The 8,748-nt window shown below is 31.7% G+C and overlaps 2 protein-coding genes across 2 annotated transcripts; both read right to left on the bottom strand.

Annotated features, from left to right (window-relative positions):
* Positions 1 to 1,141: 1,141 nt before the first annotated feature.
* On the bottom strand, positions 1,142 to 2,371 carry LOC139859310 (metal transporter Nramp6.1-like). Its single transcript, XM_071848106.1, has 2 exons — positions 2,327 to 2,371; positions 1,142 to 1,474 (listed from the first exon to the last, which is right to left on the bottom strand). Exons 1-2 carry the CDS (start codon positions 2,369 to 2,371, stop codon positions 1,142 to 1,144), a joined length of 378 nt encoding a protein of 125 aa, XP_071704207.1.
* Positions 2,372 to 2,686: 315 nt separating this feature from the next.
* LOC139856973 (metal transporter Nramp7.2-like) lies at positions 2,687 to 7,699 on the bottom strand. Its single transcript, XM_071845683.1, has 13 exons — positions 7,531 to 7,699; positions 6,781 to 6,859; positions 6,651 to 6,691; positions 6,460 to 6,538; positions 6,278 to 6,382; positions 5,801 to 5,910; positions 4,711 to 4,892; positions 4,539 to 4,608; positions 4,275 to 4,448; positions 4,083 to 4,187; positions 3,839 to 3,970; positions 3,659 to 3,754; positions 2,687 to 3,115 (listed from the first exon to the last, which is right to left on the bottom strand). The coding sequence occupies exons 1-13, from the start codon at positions 7,663 to 7,665 to the stop codon at positions 2,783 to 2,785; spliced, it is 1,641 nt and encodes a 546-aa protein (XP_071701784.1). The 5' UTR covers positions 7,666 to 7,699; the 3' UTR covers positions 2,687 to 2,782.
* Positions 7,700 to 8,748: the final 1,049 nt, after the last annotated feature.

Consider the following 8,748-nt stretch of genomic DNA (forward strand, 5'->3'; position numbering starts at 1 on the left):
GTGTCAAACACAAGCCCGGTTCAACCTTTCAATTCGATTTCAGAATCAACGATCCAACCTATGTTCAGGTTTAATCGTTAATCTTTCAAATCTTAATCTGATTATTTGTTTTGTGCATACATTATAACATGATTATTGTGCATATGTTGTGATATATTCATATATTAATTTCAGTTTCGTATACTATATTACGGACAACGTCCTCTCAAAATTTTATTCCAAGTTCTATAAGAACTTTGAGTTGGAAATAGTAGAGAAATGATTCATGTTTAGTTATGTGGACCAAGAAGAATAAAGATTAGAAAAAACTAAAAAGATCTAGAACATTGAAAACCCAACGTCCATTTAAGAACTTCTGATTGAGAACGATAATGCTGAGGGAACGTTGGCAGGAACGTCACGGCGGTGTGGTTGAACACGAAAACCTAACGTTCCGAACGCTTTAAAAAATTTGAACCATTGTTGGGGCTCTTGTATTTTTCAAATAACCAGTGTACCTAATCGTATATTTACAGAGCAACAAATTATGAGATAGGAGAGAATAAGTTTGTACAATATGTTAAAATTTTATATGATTAGTTAAAATGTAGTATGATTATGTAGGAAGAAAAATCATATTCCTTTTTTAAAACAGCAAACACACACCTAACTCCTTGATATCTCGATATCGCTTTCCTAAATGCCCATTTGTTTAGTCGTCATTCAATTTTTACAGTTTTGAGGAGTTATTTAGAAAGAAAAGAAAGGAAATAAAAGGAAATTGAAAGTAATTTGTATTCTCGAGTTTTGGTAGAGATGAAAAGAAAGAAAGTCGATGGATTATTGTAGTGTATTTTTTTCTAATCTTTCTTTTCAAACTGAATTGTAGTGTATTTTTTTCTAATCTTTCTTTTCAAATTGAAAGGATCGCACTTCATTTCCTTTCATCCATTTCTTTTCCTTTTTCTTCTTTATTTATAATATCTGGAACATATATGTGTGTGTGTGAATAACTAACATTTATAGGTTTCTGTCATTTTAGAACACGACGTTAGAATATTCAGAACTCGGATGATCACTACATGAGATGAAAATACTAGCTTAAGGATACACATCGATACACGACTTAAAAACGTTCTGTAACGCATATGTTAAAGCTGCACTATTCGGGAAATGGGATATCCGCTAAATCTTCTCTATAAGGAGAATTTGTCAACTCTAGTTCACTATTGACACCTCCATTTTCCATGTTAGCTTGAGCACTTGGGGCAAGTTTTGTTGGCTCAATGTAGGTGACAACAACATCCTTACGTGCCACAAGGTAGATCACTGATAGAACGTAAACTGCCATGATGGGGAAAACTATCATCCCAATGAACACATTAGCAACTTTAGGCAAACTGTTATGAATTAGCCAATCCACAAATGTTGTACTCAAGTAGTAAATGTTGATGCCAATTATCCCAACTCCTAGTACCCATGAAAAGACGATTACCTGTATAAAAGAGAGAGAGAAAAAAGGTGTTGATTCTTTATTTTATTTAGGGAGTATTTATTACACCCTCCGTCTCATATTAATAGTCATGTATTGACTTTGAATGTCTTTTCTTTTTAACTTCGACTTTAATTTTTTTTTTGTTGTATTAAATAATATTCGATAAAACTTAAATAATATTCGATAAAATTGGAGATAGTTGTTTCCTTCCAATTTTGAAGGAAATATTGGAAAGAAAATACACTAAAATAATTCATTCCATTCATTTCCTTTCATCCATCTTAAAACTCAGGAACACTAATTATTTTTAATTTTCCTTCACTTCCATTTTTTTCCCTCCAAAACAAAACTTGAAAACAGACCCTTAAAGCATCGGGACTGATGACACGTCAGTTCGAAATTTTATTCGAATTTCTACAAGAACTTTGAATTGGAAATAGTAGAGAAATGATTCAGGTTTAGTTATGTGGATCAAGAAGAATAAAGATTAGAAAAACTAAAATGACCTAGAACTTTGAAAATCCAACGTCCATTTAAGAACTTCAGATTGATAACGATAACGCTGAGGGAACGTTGGCAGGAACGTCACGGCGGTGTGGTTGAACGCTGAAAACCTAATGTTCTGTACGGAGAGTTTCGACAAATTTGAACCACTGTTGGTGCTCTTGTATTTTTCAAATGACTAATGTACCTAATCGTATATTTACATTTGGGTAGACCAACAAATCATGAGATAGGAGAGAATAAGTTTGTACCATATGTTAAAATTTTATATGATTAAGTTAAAATGTAGTATGATTAGGTAGGAAAAAAATCATATTCCTTTTTTAAAACACCCAATACACACCTAACTTCAAGCTGACCCGATATTTTGATATCGCTTTCCCAAAGGCCCATTTGTTTGGTCATCATTCACCTTTTACTGTTTTAGAGAGTTATTTGGAAAGGAAATAAAAGGAAATTGAAAGTAATTTGTATTCTCGAGTTTTGGTAGATATGAAAAAAAAAAAATGTTGATGGATTATTGTAGTGTATTTTCTTTTTAATCTTTCTTTTCAAATTGAAAGGATCCACTTCATTTTCTTTCATCCATTTCTTTTCCTTTTTCTTCTTTATTTATAATGTCCGCGAGATATATGTGTAAATGTGTGTGTGAATAACTAACAGTTATAGGTTCTCTCATTTTAGAACACGACGTTAGAATATTCAGAACTCGGATGATCACTACATGAGATGAAAATAAAAGCTTAAGGATACACATTCATACGCGATTTTAAAACGTTTTGTAACGCATCTGTTAAAGCTGCACTATTCGGGAAATGGGATATCAGCTAAATCTTCTCTATACGGAGAATTTGTCAATTCTAGTTCACTATTGACACCTCCATTTTCCATGTTAGCTTGAGCACTTGGGTCAAGTTTAGTTGGCTCGATGTACGTGACAACAACGTCCTTACGTGCCACAAGGTAGATTACTGATAGAACGTAAACCGCCATGATGGGGAAAACTATCATCCCAATGAACACATTAGCAACTTTAGGCAAACTGTTATGAATTAGCCAATCCACAAATGCTGTACTCAAGTAGTAAATGTTGATGCCAATTATCCCAACTCCTAGTACCCATGAAAAGACAATAACCTGTACAAGAGAAAAAAAAAATCAAAAGGTGATTATTCTTTATTTTACTTATTTATTACTTTTTTTTCTCATATTAATAGTCACTTTGAAGGTCTTTTCTTTCTAACTTTGAAATTTTTTTTTTTTTTTTTGTATTAAATAGTATTCGATAAAACTTATATTAATGGATTAGTTTTTGAATATATTTTTACCGTTATAACATTCATCGAGTATTAGATAACATACAAAACGTAATTTAAAGTCAACGTTGGAAAGATAAGACTTCAAAAGAGGAGATGGAGTGAGTATTAACTTTAGCTATCATTAAAAAAAAAAAAAAAACATCCCAAGCTAGCCGAGTACCCTCATAGTTGGGGTCCTGATCATCTGATATCCTAATAAAAGATATCAGGTTCAAACCTCACTAGCATCATACGGGATAACCCAATTAGGCTGCGTATCTGAATAAATATACCCCCTTCTCCGAGCAATCTGAACGACGAAACTTTATCGTTTACCCGTTTTAGCTAATAGTCAGAAAAGGAAACAAGATTGATGGCTTACAATTGTGGAGTTTTTATGAGGTCCCATTTTGGTACTTGTACTACTGAATTTGAGAAGTGGGATTAGCGCGAATGGAAGTTCAAACGAGAGTATCATCTGTTAAAAATCATCGTAGAATTCAGATGAGTTTTACAGTATCAACAATAGTGTTAAACTAAAAAGATGGAGATCGATACAAACCGATGCTATGATGATTAGTCTTCCGGCTCCAGATGGCCCACCAATTATCGACACTATTAGACTTGGTGCGATGGCAATGCACCGTGTTAACAAGTTCCTGAGCCATTTTCTCATCTTTAGTTCCAAAAATCCCTATAAAAGCAACAAGCTTGAAGTAATAAGTGAAAGAAAAAAAATACAAAAAAAAAAAAAAAAAAAAACTGTTATGAAGCATAAAGATATCAAAAAAGTAATCTCATTTTACCTGCATAATATATTGTCCAGCATAAGTGCCTGTGATTGTTGAACTCTGACCTGAAGCTAAAAGTGCAATTGCGTAAAGAGTGGAGCTTGATTTCCCCAAAACGTTCTGTTTAATCAGCAAAGTGGTTAATTATGAGTTATTTATTTAAGTTGTTACGAGTCATATATGATTGTGTCATTTAAAAATTCTTACTTTAAGAAGAAATGAAGCTGAGTTAAGTGTAAGATTACTGCACCGATCCCTTGTGTCGGTTGATAGGTTTTGGTCTGAACAAACCGTGCCAGAAACAGCTACAACCGAAACATTGATCAAAAACGCTACAAAGAGAGCAATACCACTTTCTATTAAAAAGTATCTGCAAGCCTCCTGTAATACAGAACAACATCCATATATCAGGATACATGAACTCGAGTTTGACTTTTGAGGTCAAATGAAATACCATTATGCGAATCTTACATTGACGCCACGAACAGAATTTGGTATCTTTCGAGAAAGAACAAGAGCTGAATGTAGAAACAGATTATGCCTGTTGAGAAGTGTTGAATATATGTGGTAAACTTTTTAACATAAACATAATAAACTTTAGGGAAAAATTGCACATTTGAGTTTTTTGGTGTAAGAAACGTACGGCATAACGAGTGCGCCGAGTAGTGCAATGGCATCACCAGTAGCACCATGGCCACTAAATTTGGGAATGAACATTCCCTTTAACATATCATCAGCTGGTGGCTTAACATGACCCATTTCTCCAAAAAAACAACCAGCCATGATGAATACTAGAATGGTTATTAGTATTTCAAGCTTCCTTACCTATACATATTATGTGTGTATACAAATTAATTAGAATTAGAATACAATTTAGAAAATTCTAAGTAGGTTTGCATATATTCAACCATATAAAAACTGGTGCACTTTTGCAATGTATTTTTGAATTTGAATGTCACTTTTAAGATAGCTTTTCAAAGAAAAGAAAACACTTTTAAGATAGGATTAAATTACTAGAAACAAAATTTGTCGCAAGAAACAACAATCTTCTTACATATTACATATATTAATGTTAAAGCTAAGAAATTAGAAAATTTGTAAATTTAGCTCTAAGCCTTTAAGGACTATCTTTAAAATTTTGGGATATGCTCTAATTACTTGTACTTTTATGATAACCACCTCATTAACTTCTTATTAACTACTCCACTAATTTATAAGTACCATTTTTTGTGTATATTATTTCTCATAAAGGGGCTATCATTATACAAACGCTAAACATAAACAAAAAGAAAGTCTTAATATGTATATTTTGTGAAAAGATTGGATATTGACATTTACGTGAGTTCATAACTATAATTTTTAATCCTTGGTATGCATGAATGATGATGTAATAATTGTCCCTTTTCAAATCAACCATTGAGTTCATAACTACCTCTATTATTTTATAATATTATATTTATATTATATATTATATATAAAAACAAAACAAATCCATTTATCTCTATTCTTCCCTATATATATAAAAAAAAATATTATTATTATTATTATTGTTAGTTATTGAATTATCAATTATTAATTTGTGGAGTCGGTGTATAAATACGAAGTCGCTACGTTGCATCCTTGAATCAATAGCTAATTTTAATAACAGATAGGTCAGTTCACTAGTATTTTGACCCGTTTAAGTTATATTTAACTATAAATTTTAGTAAAAGAAACAAATAAGGTTAACTTACTCCATATCTTTGGAGACTAAGAAGGAGGAGAGTGCTGCAACCTGTGAGAAGAACTCCAGCCCAAACTGGTATTTTGAATAATATGTTCAGTGCAAAAGCTGTCCCAATTACTGCATTCAACAATATATTATATCATATAATATAATTCCATGTGTAATAACACACTTAACATATTAATACATATAATTAAATTATACTCCGTACTATAGGTGTGTTTGGCGAAACTAGATTGTATAGCTGAAGCTAGAAGCTTATAGCTAGAGCTAAAGCCTAATTTTTTGTAACTGTTTGGCACACACTGTGTGGAGCTAAAGATTAAACATGTGAATCGACATAAAGGACCAAACAAATATATGAATAAGGGCACCAAATAACCCTAGAAGCTAATCATCACCTTATGAAAAGCTTATAAACTTTTAAAAGTTGCATACTAAACACACCCACATATATGGAGTATGAGTTAGAAAGTGAACATGCCTTCCGGTATATCTGCTGCGATGACCGCAACTTCAGCTAGTAGCCACAAACAATACTTGACAATAACTGGGTATTCAGCCTTGCACAACTCTGCTAAATGCTTCCCTGTATAAAAATGAGGCACATATTATAACTATTTAGTTAGTTACTCGTACTATGTAGGACTAATTTTAATGTCTTACCAGTGCTAACACCAAGATTTGCCGCGAGTGATTGAATCACAAGTGCAAAGATTAAACCGATTAAAACCACCCAAAGTAGCTGATGATTCAAACAATCATTAGATTTTATTTTACATTTCTTTAAAAGATTATGAACTGCATGAACAATGTTTGTAAGTACTATATATATGTCTATATATATACGGATATACCTCATATCTATGGTTTGCTCCAGCTTGTAAATCAGTTTCCACTGCAATTAAAATATGTCGATTTACGCTTATCAGGATTTATGGTCAACATAACGAGATTGATATCGAAAAAATTTAATTAAGAACTTACGATTTCCAGGATCAAGGTAAGCCAATGAAACTAAGAAACCAGGGCCAACAAATGACAAGAACTTTCTCCATCCAGCTTTCTGGGATATTATCATCATTATTAATTATTACTTTTAATTAATTAAACTAATTAAATAATTAATTAAATCAATAAATATATATATTAGATTGGATACTTAATTTGATAGACTTTTGTCGTCAACTAGCATAGAGGAGGGATTAGCTTGGCTCATTCATTGTTTAATTTTAGCATAATCTAGCGCTTAGCAAAAGTTATTGGCTTACAACGTTAACTTGAGATGTCTCTATTCATCAATTGGGATATAACACAAAAAAAAAAAAAGAATTCATTAAGCAAGGTTAACATTCGAAACGTTAATTTTGATAAGCACTTTCTAAATTTCACTTTTTATTTCTAACATTTGTATTTTTCTTTTTCTTTTTTTGACATCAATGAAGTTAATATATTCACCACGATGAATATTAACGCTTCTCCGTTTCTTCAAATTGTGCTGTTAACATTTGTATTTTTCATCAATTGTCTCTAACTCAAAAATTGGTTAATTTATTTACTTAAGTATGTATCCTGCTTGCGGTTTTGATTATTCTTCTTTAGATGTTTATCAAAATAAAGAATCAATTTTCATACACCCCTATAATTAAGTAAACCAAAAATAAATAAAAAAATAAAAAATGAATAATGTAATAAAGTTAATTTCAGTAAAAAGTTAAAAGTCATGCATGATGTAACCTGATCAGTATTGATCCTTTCATCTTCATAGTCTTTGATGTTATCAATAGGAGACCCGATTTCGCTAACATCAACGGATGCAATTCGGTTGCTTCCTCCGATGGTTGCTCGTGGCTGATTATGAATCCCTGCCATTGAGAGTATTATTTGTGTACCTTGAATTTTTTTGGTTAAGATTATGAATGATGAAGTAATGATAGGTTCAGTTGAATGTGTTATTTATACATGAGTTTTGGATTCTACTAATTATATGCATGATTTATGATGCATGGATTAAGGATGCATGGATTAAGGATGCATGCACTACTAGCCGTCTGAGGCTCTTGCATGACTTCACATGTGTTTTAATATTTATTAATGTGTTCAGTGCTAATATGACATATGTTGATTTTGACCTATGCATGAAGCAAACAGAAGTTTGTTTAAAATTGTTATAAAAGCTAGACGTAAGTTTAAATAGACGTATTACCTTCTTAGCAGTTATCAGTTTAATGATCTAACAAAAAGAAAACAAGTTATATTATCTGTAACAATTTGATTTGCTTAAATATATTAACATTATTGTATGATACTGGAATAGCGCGCTTGTAATGAAGATGTGATCATAAAATGTTGGAATAAATTAAATGTGATGATCGAGTCAAACTAATTTAAGATCATGTTTGATTTCCACTTAATTGACTTATACAATGGAACTTAGGGCGTGTCTGGATGAAACTAGTTAGAGCTGGAGTTGAAGCTTGTAGGTGGAGCTGGAGTTTATGGATTGGAGTTGGAGCTAAAGCTTAATTTTGAAGCTGGTAACTAGAGCTTATTATTTTAATAAGTGTTTGGTAAAGTAGCTAGAGCTTATTTTTCAGTTCACAAGCGGTGTGTTTGGCGACGCAACGTCTAGGAGCTTATGAGAGTTTAAACTTATTTTTTTCATAAGCTCCAGCTTCTAGCCTTGTTTGGTATACAAATATTCCAGAGCTTTTGATAAAAATAAGTTCTGAAAAAATAAGCTAGTTGAAGTAGCTTTTGAAAATAAGTTAGAAAGCTTATAAAAGTAAAATTACATTATTAGCCCTTAAATCATTATTTATCATTTATTTTTTGTTCTTTTATGTCATTTTACATACATAAGCTCCAACTACTTTACCAAACACTTATAAAACATAAGCTCTAGCTTCTAGCTTAAAAAATAGGCTCCAACTTTCAACTTCAGTTACAAGCTCC

This window comes from Rutidosis leptorrhynchoides, chromosome 7 (assembly GCF_046630445.1).
Source record: "Rutidosis leptorrhynchoides isolate AG116_Rl617_1_P2 chromosome 7, CSIRO_AGI_Rlap_v1, whole genome shotgun sequence".
In the NCBI taxonomy this organism is placed as follows: Eukaryota; Viridiplantae; Streptophyta; class Magnoliopsida; order Asterales; family Asteraceae; genus Rutidosis; species Rutidosis leptorrhynchoides.

Bases quoted from the DNA above. Each gene is read 5' to 3' on its own strand.
- LOC139859310 (XM_071848106.1), bottom strand. From the start codon at position 2,371: ATGGGCCTTTGGGAAAGCGATATCAAAATATCGGGTCAGCTTGAA. The intron at 1,475-2,326 runs GTTAGGTGTGTA...TCTTTTATACAG, and splicing joins AAATATCGGGTCAGCTTGAA to GTAATCGTCTTTTCATGGGT.
- LOC139856973 (XM_071845683.1), bottom strand. From the start codon at position 7,665: ATGGCAGGGATTCATAATCAGCCACGAGCAACCATCGGAGGAAGCAAC. The intron at 4,893-5,800 runs GTAAGTTAACCT...TAATATGTATAG, and splicing joins TTAGTCTCCAAAGATATGGA to GTAAGGAAGCTTGAAATACT. The intron at 4,188-4,274 runs GTAAGAATTTTT...CTGATTAAACAG, and splicing joins CAGCTTCATTTCTTCTTAAA to AACGTTTTGGGGAAATCAAG.